Source organism: Mobula birostris, chromosome 5, assembly GCF_030028105.1.
Source record: "Mobula birostris isolate sMobBir1 chromosome 5, sMobBir1.hap1, whole genome shotgun sequence".
NCBI lineage: Eukaryota > Metazoa > Chordata > Chondrichthyes > Myliobatiformes > Myliobatidae > Mobula > Mobula birostris.
The window spans coordinates 33,789,343-33,805,949 of record NC_092374.1 but is presented as its reverse complement, the minus strand read 5'-3'; the positions used below and the strand labels follow the sequence as shown (position 1 = coordinate 33,805,949).

The 16,607-nt window shown below is 42.7% G+C and overlaps 1 protein-coding gene across 2 annotated transcripts in view; it reads right to left on the bottom strand.

The window, feature by feature from the left end:
- arsb (arylsulfatase B) overlaps positions 1 to 15,950 on the bottom strand; it is a 93,056-nt gene extending 77,106 nt beyond the window's left edge. The window contains exon 1 of one of the 2 annotated variants that reach the window (XM_072257841.1): positions 15,665 to 15,950. In XM_072257841.1, coding sequence (XP_072113942.1) covers positions 15,665 to 15,916 — 252 coding nt within the window. In that variant the 5' untranslated portion in view covers positions 15,917 to 15,950. The remainder of the gene's footprint in view (positions 1 to 15,664) is intronic. The other variant, XM_072257840.1, reaches the window with a different exon arrangement.
- Between the last annotated feature and the right edge of the window lie 657 nt (positions 15,951 to 16,607).

The following is a 16,607-nucleotide window of genomic DNA, read 5'->3' as shown; positions in this document are numbered from 1 at the left end:
TTGAAGATCTCTTCAGAGTTGAGAAGAGGTTGCAATTGAAAGCCATCAACAGAGCAAACTGGTTTCTGTTCTATGAAGTTATGGTAGACACTTCAGTAGGATCTACTTATTTGGAAGCAGTACACAGCAAGTTACTCATCAATTTTCAACATAGCTGGACATAGTGTAGCATTCCCATAGAGCTCCAGTCATTCCCACATGGTTCCATCTATACCTCAATGTTCAAAGCTAATTTATTATCAATGTACATACAGCTGCACTAAAAAGTTTATGAACCCTTTGCAATTATCTGGTTTTCTGTACAACTTACTTATAAAGTGTGGTCTGATCTTCACCTAAGTCGCAATGATAGACAAACACAATCTGCCTAAACTAACAACACACAGACTATTGTACTTCTTCTCATCTATACTGAGTACACCAATTAAATAACTATAGTCTAGGTTCAAAAATGTATGTGAACATCAAAAAAGTATGCTGTTCTAATCAATGAGATGGGATTGGAGGTGTAGGTTGTAGAGGTTCCCTGCCCAATAAAAAAGACACACAAAGTCAGGTTACTGACAGGGCCTGCTTTTCTCAAGAAGGATCTGTGTACGTGTGTTGTTGTGTGAATGAGTTCGCAGGAGAAAATTACTGGTTGCTACAAAACCAGGTACAGCAGCATCAGATGGAGATGCTTTCGGTGGAAAGGTCTGCTGGCCCAACGTGGGGCTTGATATTTATTTGCTAAACACAAAGGACACTTCCATATTTACAAAGTATAGACAATGCTTCTGAAACTGCACAAAAATTTCACTTTCTGATTCGTATCCACCCCACAGATGCCAGCATCATCCGATGACTGGGATTCACAGCTTTTCCGAGAGCATTGTCCCAAACTGCATCCACAATACATTATCAAGGAACAGAAGACTGGTAGCCAAAGCCACTTACTAAATGTAAATGACCTAAACCCAAAAATCACTCTAACAGTGTGCACCATGCCTTGATCAAAACAACTTTCGGAGGATCTTCGAAGAAGACTTGTAGAGATGCATGACACTGGAAAAAGCTACAAAAGCTTTTTTCAAGACTGGAGTGATCATCACAACACAGAAAGAGGAATAGTCTACAAATGGAGGAAACTCAGTATTATTGCTACCCTCCCTAGGAGTGGGTGTCCTGCAAAGATCACTTCAAGAGCACAACGAGCAATACTGAAGGAGGTGAAAAAAGACCTGCAGAAATCTCTAGAGCTTACTAAAGCTTCTGTTCATGTGTCCACTAGAAGAAAATCACTGAACAAGAGTGGTGTTCATATGAAGGACACCATGGAGGAAACCACTGCTCTCCAAAAAAAATTAAAACATTGCTGTATGTCTCAAGTTTATAGAAGATCACCTGGATGCAACCACAACACTTCCAGGACAATGCTCTCTGGACAGATGAGACAAAAGCTGAACTTTATGGCAGAACGCTTCAGACTGACTGTAACATTGAAATAACAACTGTTGTCTCCCCATCACTGTGGAAAGAGCGATATCTGTCTCTTCATTGCTACCGAGAGAGTTTGTAGAATGTCGAAATGTTGAGTGGACAGTTAAGTTTTTGACGTACTGTAGACTATGGTTTCTTTTTGGGGGCTTTGCTGTTGCTGGCATGGAGGGTGGTGGGAATGCTGATGCTTCATGTTAGAATAAGTGGGGGAAGGTTGACGCTGCTTTCTGCTGTTTGTGCATTGGAGGAGTCGGGGGGTTGGGGTTCTAGTCCTTTTTCTGTCATTCATTCGAGTTTTTTTAAAATTCTGTTTCAGGGATGTCTGTGGAGAGAAAGAATTTCAGGTTGTATATTACATACATTCTCTGATACTAAATGGAACCATTGAAATGCACACCACTTTATTAGGAGGAAAGAGGGTACTACACACCAACACCAAAACCACATCCCAACTGTGGAGCTTCATGGTTTGGAGCTCCTTTGCTGCCTCAGGGCCTGGACAGCTTGCAATCATTGAGATGACAATGAATTCAAAGTTGTATCAAGACATTTTACAGGAGAATGTCAGGGTAGCGGTATGTCACCTGAAGCCTAAGTAGAAGTTGGATAACGCAACAAGACACAAATCTGAAACGTAAGAGTAAATCAACAACAGAGTGGTTTAAGAAGAGATGAAAATTTGTGTTTTGAAATGGCCAAGTCGGAGTCCACACCTTAACTCAATTGAGATGCTACGGCATGAGCTGGAAGGGGCTGTTCCTGCAAGGTATCCCAGAAATATTGATGCACTGAAACAGTTTTGTATGGAAAAATGGTCTAAAATTCCTCCTTGCCATTGTGCATGTCTGATCAGCAGCTTTAGGAAATGTTAGGTGGAGGTTATTGCTGCTAAAGGAGGGTCTACCAGTTATTAAATAAAGGGTTCACATACTTTTTCCAGCCTGGACTGTGAATGATTAAACAATGTGTTCAATAAAGACATGAACAGTACAACTGTTTGTGTGCTACTAGTTTCAGCAGACTGTGTTTCTCTATTATTGTGACTTAGATGGAGATCAAACCACATTTTAGGAGTGACTAATGCAGAAAACTAGGTAATTGCAAAGAGTTCACAAACTCCTTGCAACTGTACATGTCACCATACACTACCCTGAGAAGAAAGCAATCCATGCAAATACAAAGTAAATAATAAAAAAGTGAGAACTACATTGAACAAACACACTTCTCACACTTCCCTTAAGTTATTAAAAGCCTGTGTAAAGTATAAAGCCATGAGACATAACTCAGAATAGGCAGATAAAATGTGTAGGCTATCACTACACGAAGAATTGTAAACTCTACAAGAGGTCCCTTTAAAATGGATAAGGATGTTCCAACTGTGCACACAGACATTGCTGCTCAGATAAATTCAAAGTAACAGTGCTACAAACCAGCAGTGGGTTACTTCCCAGCAATATTATTCCTGTAACCATCTTTTCTTAGTTTTAATGACAAACTATTTAGCAAACCAACTACCTTGTTAAATTACTCAGCAAAGTACTGTAGAATAATCTGCCGGATTTTTGATAGGATTGGTGACTTAACCTGACACCAATACAAAAACAAGTAGCTGAGTCTATTTATCCAAAAGGTTAATACTCACAATTAAAATGCTCATCTACATTACCAAAACATATATTAAACTACAAGGGGTGATTGATAAGTTCGTGGCCTAAGGTAGAAGGAGTCAATTTTAGAAAACCTAGCACATTTATTTTTCCTCCATTTACACACTTAGTCCAGCAATCGTGGAGCATACGGATCCCTTCTTCGTAGAAGTCGGCGTCTTGGACCTCCAGAAAGTGGTCCACAGCAGGGGTGATTGATAAGTTCGTGGCCTAAGGTAGAAGGCGATGAGTTATTAACTTCAAACTTTCTGCATAATCACTCAAAGAGTTGAACTGCACGTGCATGTAACAAGAGCTGTATAACTCATCTCCTTCTACCTAAGGCCATGAACTTATCAATCACCTCTGCTGTGGACCACTCCTACAAAGAAGGGATCCGTATGCTCCACGATCTCTGGACTAAGTGTGTATATGTAGGAGGGAACTATGTTGAAAAATAAATGCGCTAGGTTTTCTAAAATTGACTCCTTCTACCTTTGGTCATGAACTTATCAATCACACCTCGTATATTACCCCGTCACTGTAGTGGGCAGGGGACATTCACACCGGCAATGTTTACCAGGTTTGAGCCTGGTGTGCATTCGGGCTGATGCCAGCCAGCACTCCTTTTGATCTTGTGGAAAATAAACTTCAGATCTAGCTTTCTCAGAAGTTCAAGGTTGCTTTTGTTCTCAACCATTAAAAACAAAGGATATTGTTTTTGTTAATCTGAATTTGGATTAAAAAAAAGTAACTTGATTAACACACTACCTCCATGGAATGTTCAGATAAGACCACAGTCGCCCTCTCTTCTGATAATTTTAAGCCTTGTTGTACAGCTGGCACTTTTAGTCTAAGAACACGTCTTATGTTTGACTTGATGGGAGCCCTTTACCCTCTTAGTCTACAGTTCAGATTACTTTTATGTGTTTTTTTTGTCCCCTCAAAGGAAACCACTATTGTAGAGTTCAAATTACCTGAGACTTAAAATAGAACTGACGATAACATCATACAAATAGGCACAAAGTTATTGTTAATTCAAGATGTTAATTAAAAAGAATGGATTGAAAAACAAACACAAAATGGTGGAGGAATTCATCAGGTCAGGCAGCACCTATGGAATGAAATAAAGAGTCGACGTTTCAGACCGAGATCCTTCATCAGGATTGGAAAGGAACGGGGAGGAAGCCAGCAAAAAGGTGGGGGAGGGGAAAGAGTACAAGGTGGAAAGTGATAGGTGTAGCAACAGCCTTCCCCCACTGAGTCGGCTATCTATTACGTCACAGGAGGATGTCGGGTTCCAAGCTGTCTCGTTGAAGGAGCAATCCCAACATTTTATATATATCTCACTCACTCTTATCCAGCAATTCTCTGACTCTTTTACCATCCACCTTCACTACTGGCCAATTAATCTACGAGTCATCTTTGGGACAAGGGAGTAAGCCAGAGCACTTAGTGGAACCCCAGGAAGTCACAAGGAGGATGTGCATATACTAGACAGTCAACGAAGAGATCAATATTGAACCCTGATATTAGGAATTGTGAAGTAACAGTAATTCCCACCATACTGCCACCGATTTTTTACCATTTGTTCTCTCAACTTTAACGTCAAAAAATGTATGCAACCATTTGGTTCCTCATTGTGGTATCTGAGCTCCTGGAACTGCAACTGTAAATTGAGACATGCAGTAAAAATAATAAACTTATTCAAAATCCACTTCTCCCCTGGTTCCGCTAACCCCCGGAACAATATTAGAAGATGCATGACACAGAGTTGAAGTGTGGAGGAGCAGCACCACCTAGTGGCGTTTATTTGTCACTGGCTGAGACATTGTGTCAGAAACCACAACATCAGATACACACAGTGGCCACTTCATTAGGTACACCAGCCAATAACGTGGCGGCAACTCGATACGTAAAAGCATGCAAACATGGTCAAAGGGTACAGTTGTTCAGACCAAACATCAGTGGGGAAGAAATACGATCTAAGTGACTTTCTCATGGAATGATTGTTGGTGCTAGGTAAAGTGGTTTGAGTATCTCAGAAACTGCTGACCTGGGATTTGATTTTCATGCACAACAGTCTCTAGAGTTTACAAGAGAATGGTGTGAAAAAACAAAAAAACATCAAGTGAGCAGCAGTTTTGAGGGCAAAAACACCCTTTTATTAAGAGGTCAGAGCACAATGGCCAGACTGGTTCAAGCTGACAGGAAGGTGACAGTAACTCAAATAATTACGTGTTACAATGGCGGTGTGCAGAAGAGCATCTCTGAACACACATATCGAACCTTGAAGTGGATGTGATCCAGTAACAGAAGACCATGAACATAAGCACGCAGTGTCACTTTATTAGGTATGGGACATACCTAATAAATGGCCACTGGGTGCACGCCATTATATGCTGCTGTTGAAGCATAGGGATTTTCTTAGTCACAATGCTCATCTCACTCCTTACGACTGAGGCAGCATGAACAATTACAGTAGGATAGCGGACTGGGGAGAGAAGCATGGCAAAGAGGAACGGGGTTCTTTGGCGCCGACGTTCAGCAGAGAATGGTGGGAAGCGACCGGGGCAGCTAGCCTCCATCTCTGCCAAGATATTGTCCAACTTGGGACCCCTACTCCAATTAACCACACCTCTTTCTTGTCGTTAAATGTTTCCAGTATTTATTGATCCTAGCACATTAATTAGCTTTGATATGAAACTCAACATCCTACCTTAGAATTTGTGTTGTTACATTTCTAACGTTAATTACTCCCTCATGTGCATGTCTCTCGGGTCATCTGTAAGCTCCTTATTAATTTTCTAGATTATTCTTCATATTTTATTTTGCAAGCCAACATGCTAATAAAATTCAAGAACCAGTATACTCTCTGCTTGTTTTTCTCCATTCCCTCAGGCTTCCTTTTCTCTAGGCTCCCCATTGAACTCAAAGTTTTCCATTAGTCTCCAATTCCATGGCTGCCCTCAACAGCACCTCTCTCAAATTCACATGGACCATTTCTGACAGCACACAAATGCAATTACTAGAAAGGTGTAATCACAAAGAAGACACAATCACACTTCTACTATTGTTGATGCTTCAACTGTCTGAGAAGTTTGCATAGACTCAACACATCACCGAAAGCTTTGACGAACCTATATAGCCATATAACCATACAACAAGACACATCAAAGTTGCTGGTGAACGCAGCAGGCCAGGCAGCATCTCTAGGAAGAGGTACAGTCGACGTTTCGGGCTGAGACCCTTCGTCAGGACTAACTGAAAGAAGAGCTAGTAAGAGATTTGAAAGTGGGAGGGGGAGATCCAAAATGATAGGAGAAGACAGGAGGGGGAGGGATGGAGCCAAGAGCTGGACAGGTGATTGGCAAAAGGGATATGAGAGGATCATGGGACAGGAGGCCCAGGGAGAAGGAAAAGGGGGAGAGGGGGAAAAAACCCAGAGGATGGGTAAGGGGTATAGTGAGAGGGACAGAGGGAGAAAAAGGGGAGAGAGAAAAAAAGAATGTGTGTGTGTATATAAATAAATAACGGATGGGGTACGAGGGCGAGGTCGGGCATTAGCGGAAGTTTGAGAACTGAATGTTCATGCCATCAGGTTGGAGGCTACCCGGATGGAATATAAGGTGTTGTTCCTCCAACCTGAGTGTGGCTTCATCTTGACAGTACAGGAGGCCGTGGATAGACATATCAGAATGGGAATGGGACATGGAATTAAAATGTGTGGCCACTGAGAGATCTTGTTTTCTCTGGTGGACAGAGCGTAGGTGTTCAGCAAAGCGGTCTCCCAGTCTGCGTCGGGTCTCGCCAATATATAGAAGGCCACATCGGGAGCACCAGACGCAGTATATCACACCAGCCGACTCACAGGTGAAGTGTCACCTCACCTGGAAGGACTGTTTGGGGCCCTGAATGGTGGTAAGGGAGGAAGTGTAAGGGCATGTGTAGCACTTGTTCCGCTTACACGGATAAGTGCCAGGAGGGAGATCAGTGGGGAGGGATGGGGGGGACGAATGGACAAGGGAGTCGCGTAGGGAGCGATCCCTGTGGAAAGTGGGGGGGGTGTGGAGGGAAAGATGTGCTTAGTGGTGGGATCCCGTTGGAGGTGGCCCCATAACTCTCAACTCATGTCCTCTTGTTTGAATCTCCCCCACTCTCAATGGAAAAAGCCTATCCACATCAACTCTATCTATCCCCCTCATAATTTTAAATACCTCTATCAAGTCCTCCCTCAACCTTCCACTTTCAGGGAACTAAGCACCATTATTCCTAGATCCCTCTGTTCTACAGCATTCTTCAAAGCCCTACCATTTACTATGTATGTCCTATTTTGATTAGTCCTACCAAAATGTAGCACCTCACATTTATCAGCATTAAACTCCATCTGCCATCTTTCAGCCCACTCTTCTAACTGGCCTAATTCTCTCTGCAGGCTTTGAAAACCCACCTCATTATCCACAACGCCACCTATCTTGGTATTATCTGCATACTTACTAATCCAATTTACCATCCCATTATCCAGATCATTAATATATATGACAAACAACATTGGACACAGTACAGATCCCTGAGGCACACCACCAGTCACCGGCCTCCAATCTGACAAACAGTTATCCACCACTACCCTCTGGCGTCTCCCATCCAGCCACATTTTACTACTTCAATATTAATCGGTGGGAGGAGAAGATGGCAGCGCGCTGCGCGTGCTCAGCTCTCCGGTGAAAAATGATGTCATATCTGTTAAATAGGGGCCATGGGCAATTCTGATTTGATGGAGAATGGACGTGAAAGCACAGAGGAACATCTGGAGAAATTTCTGAAACGCCCGTCCACTGCTGTCGTTACTGTGTGGTCGGGAATCTTTCGGGGGGTAGGCCTCAAAATCCCCGGCCTTGCCTGCTTTAGGCGACAGAGAAGGAGGTCGAATCGTTCTGCAGAGATGCCGCTCAGTACTTGGTGTTGGAGAGCTGATCAGAGCTCGAAGTTTTCGGATGACTCAGAGTCAGATTGTGGTCGGCATAGCAGGGAGAGTTTTTCTTCCTTCTCCCGTCTGCATGAGATGTGGGACATTTGAGAAACTTTGAACTTTACTGTGCTCATGGACTTTCTTCATCAAGTTATGGTATTGTTACACTGTTTGTAACCATATGTATAATTATGTGGTTTTGTCAGTTTTTTCAGTCTTGGTTTGTCCTGTGTTTTGTGATATCACACCGGAGGAAATAATGTATCATTTCTTAATGCACGCATTACTAAATAACAATAAAAGGGGACTAATACCTAACGATTGAACCTTCCTAACTAACCTTCCGTGTGGAACCTTGTCAAAGGCCTTACTGAAGTCCAGATAGACAACATCTATCACTTTACCCTCGTCAACTTTCCCAGTAACCTCCACAAAGAATTCAATAAGATTTGTCAAACCTGACCTTCCATGCACAAATCCATGTTGACTGCTCCTAATCAGACCCTATTTATCCAGATAATTATATATACCATCTCTAAGAATACTTTCCATCAAATTACCCACCACTGACATCAAACTCACAGGCTGATAATTGCTAGGTTTACTCTTAGAACCCTTTTTAAACAATGGAACCACATGAGCAATATGCCAATCCTCCAGCACCATCCCCGTTTCTAATGACATTTGAAATATTTCTGTCAGAGCCCCTGCTATTTCTACACTAACCTCCCTCAAGGTCCTAGGGAATATCCTGTCAGGACCTGGAAACTTATCCACTTTTATATCCCTTAAAAGCTCCAGTACTTCCTCTTCTTTAATCATCAAAGTTTCCATAACTTCCCTACCTGATTTCCTTACCTTACACAATTCAATATCCTTCTCCTCAGTGAATACCGAAGAAAAGAAATTGTTCAAAATCTCCCCCATCTCTTTTGGCTCCACACATAGCTGTCCACTCTGATTCCCTAAGGAACCAATTTTATCCCTCACTATCCTTTTGCTATTAATACAACTGTAGAAACCCTTCGGATTTATTTTCACCTTACTTGCCAAAGTAACCTCGTATCTTCTTTTAGCTTTTCTAATTTCTTTAAGATTCTTTTTACATTCTTTATATTCCTCGAGCACCTCATTTACTCCATGCTGCCTATATTTATTGTAGATAACTCTCTTTTTTCGAACCAAGTTTCCAATATCCCTTGAAAACCATGGCTCTCTCAAACTTTTAACCTTTCCTTTCAACCTGACAGGAACAGAAAGATTCTGTACCCTCAAAATTTCACCTTTAAATAACCTCCATTTCTCTATTACATCCTTCCCATAAAACAAATTGTCCCAATCCACCCCTTCTAAATCCTTTCGTATCTCCTCAAAGTTAGCCTTTCTCCAATCAAAAATCTCAATTCTGGGTCCAGACCTATCCTTCTCCATAATTATATTGAAACTAATATAGATGCACCATGCAGAGTATCCTGACTGGTTGCATCACAGCCTGGTTTGGAAACAACAATGACCAGGAACAGAAAAGGCTACAGAAAGTTGTGGACACAGCCCAGTCCATCAGAGCCAAATAACTATATAACAATTACAGCACAGAGACTGGCCACCTCGGCCCTTCTAGTCCATGCCGAACGCTTACTCTCACCTAGTCCCACCGACCTGCACTCAGCCCATAACCCTCCATTCCTCTCCTGTCCATATAGCTATCCAATTTAACTTTAAATGACAATATCGAACCTGCCTCAACCACTTCTGCTGGAAACTCATTCCACACAGCCACCACTCTCTGAGTAAAGAAGTTCCCCCTCATGTTACCCCTAAACTTTTGCCCTTTAACTCTCAACTCATGTCCTCTTGTTTGAATCTCCCCTACTCTCAATGGAAAAAGCCTATCCACGTCAACCCTATCTATCCCCCTTATAATTTTAAATACCTCTATCAAGTCCCCCCTCAACATTCTATGTTCCAAAGAATAAAGACCCAACTTGTTCAACCTTTTTCTGTAACTTAGGTGATGAAACCCAGGTAACATCCTAGTAAATCTTCTCTGTACTCTATTTCGCTGACATCTTTCCTATAATTCGGTGACCAGAACTGTACACAATACTCCAAATTTGGCCTCACCAACGCCTTGTACAATTTCAACATTACATCCCAACTCTTATACTCAATGCTCTGATTTATAAAGGCCAGCATACCAAAAGCTTTCTTCACCACCCTATCCACATGAGATTCCACCTTCAGGGAACTATGCACCATTATTCCTAGATCCCTCTGTTCTACTGCATTCTTCAATGCCCTACCATTTACCATGTATGTCCTATTTTGATTAGTCATACCAAAATGTAGCACCTCACATTTATCAGCATTAAACTCCATCTGCCATCTTTCAGCCCACTCTTCTAACTGGCCTAAATCTCTCTGCAAGCTTTGACAGCCTACTTCATTATCCACAATGCCACCTATTTTAGTATCATCTGCATACTTACTCATCCAATTTACCACCCCATCATCCAGATCACCCAAATGCCTCCCCACCATTGATTACAGTTACATGGAGCACTGCCACAAGAAAGCAGCATCCATCATCAAAGGTTCTCTACTATCCGCCCATGCCCTCTACCATTGGGCAGGAGGTACTGAAGTCTCAGGTCCCACACTGCCAGGTTCTGAAACAGTTCCTACCCTTCAACCACCAGGCTCTTGAACCGGTGCGGATAACTTCATTCATCACTACTCTGAACTGATTCTAGGATCTGCAGACTCTCCTTCAAGGACTCTTTACAACTCAGTTTCTCAGTATTAGTTTTACTTGCACTGTTTGTCTTCTCTTACACATTGGTTGTCTGTCAGTCTGTGTCCAACTTTGTAAAGTTTTTGTTGTAAATTTCTATTTTATTTCCTGTAACTGGCTGCAAGAAATGAATCTCTAGGTAGTACATAATTTGATAATAAATGTACTCTGAACTTTCTAGAATTCGGTCTCCAGTTCAGGATGTAAGTCATCCGTTGATATCTACTGTGAAACCACCGACTCCTGCAGCCACCTAGACTACACCTCTTCCCACCCTGTCTCTTGACTGTGTGCCACCCCTTTCTCCCAATTTCTACGTTTCTGCTGCATCTCCTTTCTGCATGAGGCCGTCCAGCTGAAGTATCCCCCTTTTCCAGGAAATTTGGCTTCTCTTTTACTGTGACTGATGGAGCCTGCTCTGCTTGTAGCTTTACTACCACCACCTCTCTAGATGTCACCTTTCCCCCTGGAACCGTCCATGTCCTATACAATATCCTTTGTAATTTCCACCCTCTGCAATGGGACTCCACCACCAGTGACATCTCCTCCTCCTTCCCAACCACCATTCCTTGGCCCCTGACACTTTTCCTACAATTGCTCTTGCACCTCCTCTTTCTCCAACAACCTGAGCTCTAAACAACAGCTCCAATAAGGCAAAGGTACTTGTGATTCTCCCTTAACCTCATCTACTGCACTTGGTGCTCTTAATATGTCCTCCTTCACATTGGTGAGACCAACTGCATCGCCTACACGCAATCTGTGATGTCCACCCTCAGCTCCAATTAAATTCCGTTCCATTCCCACATTGAGCTGTCCATAACTTCACCAGAGTAGTGCACAAAATAGTTCATAAACAGACCTTTCAGTCTATAACAGGATTTATACACCACTTAAACCCCCATCTGTCATTTCCTTTGTTAAAGATATTAGCATTAACTTTATTCCCAAATTCATTATACTCTAATCCAGACTCTCCTCAAATACATCTGTACTTAGCTTTAACAATTCCTGCAGTAGCAAGTTCCAGATTCTCACCATCTGCTGTATAAAGAAGTTTATCCCAAATTCTCTTGGTGACTATCTTGTACTAAATTCTTGTAGCCATGGATGAGTGGATGAACCAGGAGGTACGTCATCTGCTGAAGGCTAGATCTGTGGCATTCAAGTCTGATAACCCAGGCTTGCACCAGAAAACCAGGTATGATTTGCGGAGGGCTACTTCAAGGGCAAAGAGACAATTTCGAACGAGGTTGGAGGCGATATCAGCTGCACGGCAACTCTGGCAGGGTCTGCAAGACATTACTACCTACAAAGTGAAATCCAATAGCATGAATGGCAGCAACACACATAAAAGTTGCTGGTGAACGCAGCAGGCCAGGCAGCATCTCTAGGAAGAGGTGCAGTCGACGTTTCAGGCCGAGACCCTTCGTCAGGACTAACTCAGGGTCTCGGCCTGAAACGTCGACTGCACCTCTTCCTAGAGATGCTGCCTGGCCTGCTGTGTTCACCAGCAACTTTTATGTATGTTGCTTGAATTTCCAGCATCTGCAGAATTCCTGTTGTTAGCATGAATGTCAGCGATGCTTCACTACCAGATGAACTCAACGCCTTCTATGCACGTTTTGAAAGGGAGAACACAACTACAGCTGTGAAGATCCCTGCTGCACCTGATGACCCTGTGATCTCTGTCTCAGAGGTCGATGTTAGGCTGACTTTACAGAGAGTGAACCCTCACAAGGCAGAAGGTCCCGATAGAGTACCTGGTAAGGCTCTGAAAACCTCTGCCATCCAACTAGCGGGAGTTTTCAAGGACATTTTCAACCTCTCACTGCTACGGGCGGAAGTTCCCACTTGCTTCAAAAAGACAACAATTATGCCAGTAACTAAGAAGAATACTGTGGGCTGCCTTGATGACTGTCACCCGGTAGCCGACTGAACTGCTGCTTCAGCAAGGACCTGGACCCACTGCAATTTGCCTATCACCACAGCAGGTCAAGGGCAGACGCAATCTCCATGGCTTTTCACGTGGCCTTAGACCACCTGGACAACACAAACACATACGTCAGGATGCTGTTCATCGACTATAGCTCGGCATTTAATACCATCGTTCCCACAATCCTGATTGAGAAGTTGCAGAACCTGGGCCTCTGTACCTCCCTCTGCAATTGGATCCTTGACTTCCTAACCGGAAGACTGCAATCTGTACGGATTGGTGATAATATATCCTCCTCGCTGACAATCAACACCGGTGCACCTCAGGCAATGTTCCCTCTAATTTTTAGTAGTCAGTGTGCACAAAAATCTTATGTCGTGCAAACTTTTTTCCTGTGACAAAAGTATGTGCGCACTGAATGCACACATGGCACAGTTTATGTAGGTTTACAAAATATTTGACAAAACTGCACAGAATAACAACAAAATAACATACATATTTAAGTCACTCGGTTATTTTTTCTCTCTCCTGTCTTTGGCATTTACCCGTTCTTTGTAAACTCTATCTAGACTAATAGAACTTCCATCCAATTGATAGCTTTTGATTCTCATTAACATATCCAAATGACATTCACCTAAACGGTTTCTCAGCTTGTTTTTGAGTTGATTCATTAGGCTAAAATCTCGCTCACAGTCCGCACTAGACGCAAGAAAGGTTCCCCCAATGTCCACCAACTGTGCAAAGTTCGAAATCAGTTTGGATTTAATTTTTTCTTGCACGGAAAATTTGAAATCATTAAACTGTCTATTACAGTATTTTCAGCTAGAAAATCATGATATTTTAGAAATAAGTCATTAACTTGTTCATCACCAAATGTGAAGTCACAATCTGCAATTGCGGAGAAATCAAAAGCTGACCATTCTTGTATCTCATCTTCAGGAAACCTTTCTTCTAAATGAACACAAAGACTATTTATAAAAGTCAACAGCAAACTTGTATCTACTGTGACGTCTTCTTCACGTTGTTGGCTTAGCAAAACTTTAACTTTGTCACTCCACGAAACATTGTCTCCCAGATACTGCTTTCTTATCTCGTTAATTTTGCCTCGCGCAAAATGAAGTGAATCAATCGGTGTCTGGCCACTCTTTTGCAGAGTCTTGCACAGTGCAGCCAGTTCATCAAAGACATTACCTAAAACCTGTAAAGCTACTTTGTATGTGATGTTTATCAATTTCTTGTGACAGCATTTAGCCACAGGGTCATTTGACTGATCTTTTTCAATAAAAACTTAGTAAGCTATCTACAGGATTTGAAACAGATCTTCGTAAACTTTACGATATGAACAATGTCCGCCAAAGATGGCTGCCGCCGTGATGCAGCTGTACAAACCGGAACAGGAAAGGTGAGGTGATGTAAATTATTGACGTGCATTGTGGCATTTGAAAAACCGACTAACTAGTTAACAAAGGTTTAGTGGAAAGATTATTTTCAATAAGTATAAATATTAATTACTACATTATTTTAAGTAACTAACCTTTTGTGCGCACATTAATTTCTTTTGTGCGCTGGTTGAAAAACATATGTGTGCGCGCACGTGCACAGCTTAGAGGGAACAGCTCAGGGGTGTGTGCTTAGCCCATTGCTCTACTCTTTGTATACACATGACTGTGTGGCTAGGCATAGCTGAAATACCATCTATAAATTTACTGACAATACAACCATTGTTGGTGGAATCTCAGGTGGTGACGAGAGGGCGTACAGGAGTGAGATATGCCAACTAGTGGAATGGTGCCACAGCAACAACCTGGCACTCAACGTCAGTAAGACTTCAGGAAGGGTAAGATGAAGGAACACATACCAATCCTCTTAGCCGGATCAGAAGTGGAGAGAGTAAGCAGATTCAAGTTCCTGGGTGTCAAGATCTCTGGGGATCTAACCTGGTCCCAACATATCGAAGTATTTATAAAGAAGGCAAGACAGCGGCTATACTTTATTAGGAGATTGAAGAGATTTAGCAAGTCAACAAATACACTCAAAAACTTCTATAGTTGTACGTTGGAGAGCATTCTGACAGGCTGCATCACTGTCCGATCACGGTAGGGGGCTACTGCACAGGACCAAAAGCAGCTGCAGAAGGTTGTAAATCTAGTCAGCTCCATCTTGGGTACTAGCCTACAAAGTACCCAGGACATCTTTAGGGAGCGGTGTCTCAGAAAGGCAGCGTCCATTATTAAGGACCTTCAGCACCCAGGGCATGCCCTTTTCTCACTGTTACCATCAGATAGGAGGTACAGAAGCCTGAAGGCACACACTCAGTGATTCAGGAACAGCTTCTTCCCCTCTGCCATCCAATTCCTAAATGGACAATGAATCTCTGGACACTGCCCCACTTTTTAAAAAATATACACTATTTCTGTTTTTGGACTTTTTTTATATGAAAATTATTTACTTGTTATTTTATTATTTTTTATTTTATTTTTTTCCCTCTGCTAGATTATATATTGCATTGAACTGCTGCTGCTAAGTTAACAAACTTACATCACAAGCCAGTGATAATAAACCTGATTCTGATCTTAAGAGTCTCCAATGATACACTTCTCCAGAAGCAGAAATATTTTCTCTAAATCTACTCTACCAAACTCTTCATAGTTTGATGTCTTCTAATCGCCCCTCAGTCTTCTAAAGGCGAAAGAGACCCAGTAAGATTCACATCCGTTTTATGGCACTATCATTGCATTTCTAGTTTAATCCCCAACTCCCTCCGCACACACATACCTGACCCAGCAGGACGATTTGTTTAAAGGTTCTCTAAATGCGAGGACACTGAACCCAGCATATTTTACCTGATACCGGCCGGTCAGTAGCTGGCTACGCGACGGCGTGCACAGGGGCTGCACATAGTAATTCTCCAGTCGGACTCCCTGGTTGGATAGCTTATCTAAGACAGGGGTTCGAATCTCAGAACCGTGATACCCGATGTCGTTCCAACCAAAGTCATCGGCCAAGATGAACACAATGTGCGGCCGGGAGCCAACGGCAGCGGAAAGCAGAAGATGAAGGCAAAGTAAAAAGAACAGCAACCGCAGCCGCTCCATCCTCCGCGAATCCCGGAAGATCGCTGAGTAGCCGGAAGACAACAAACATACGGGGAGATGTCATGTGATTGATCATGTGGTCCGGTCATTCATTCACAAGATCCAGCCTTTCTGCCGCGGATCACCGGGTCCCGTGATCCCACCTCTGTTAAGTGATTGGTCCAGAGGTTACTTTCGGCACCTCTCCGCTGCTGCGCAAGCGCCCTTTTTTGACGAACTCCTGTGAGTCCTCGTTATTCGCTGACTTCGTATTCGCGAAATAAACCACTAGTTCCCATTTTAACAGAAGTACCTAAAGAGCGGGATCGCCTTACAGATGGATGTGAGTTTCTGTACACTTGTCTCGTCCAGTTCCACACCTGGAGTTCTGATAATGAGACGAAACGTTAACTGATTATCTCCCCGCAGACGTTGTCTGATCTGCTGAGTTTCCAGCATATGTTTTTATTGCACGTGGATTCTTCCTGCGGTATTTTAAGTCGTGCTGTTTACAGTGTTAATATGTCAAAACGTAAATCAACAAGTGAGATACGAAGGAAACCAAAGAAAGTGATGACATTGGCGCAGAAATTGGAAGTCCTGAATAAATTGGACAGTGGCTTAAGTGGTGCTGCGGTTGGGCGGTTTTATGGTGTCAATGAATCAACCATTCGTTCAATCAAGTCTAAAGCAAAAGAAATTCGTGCAAGTG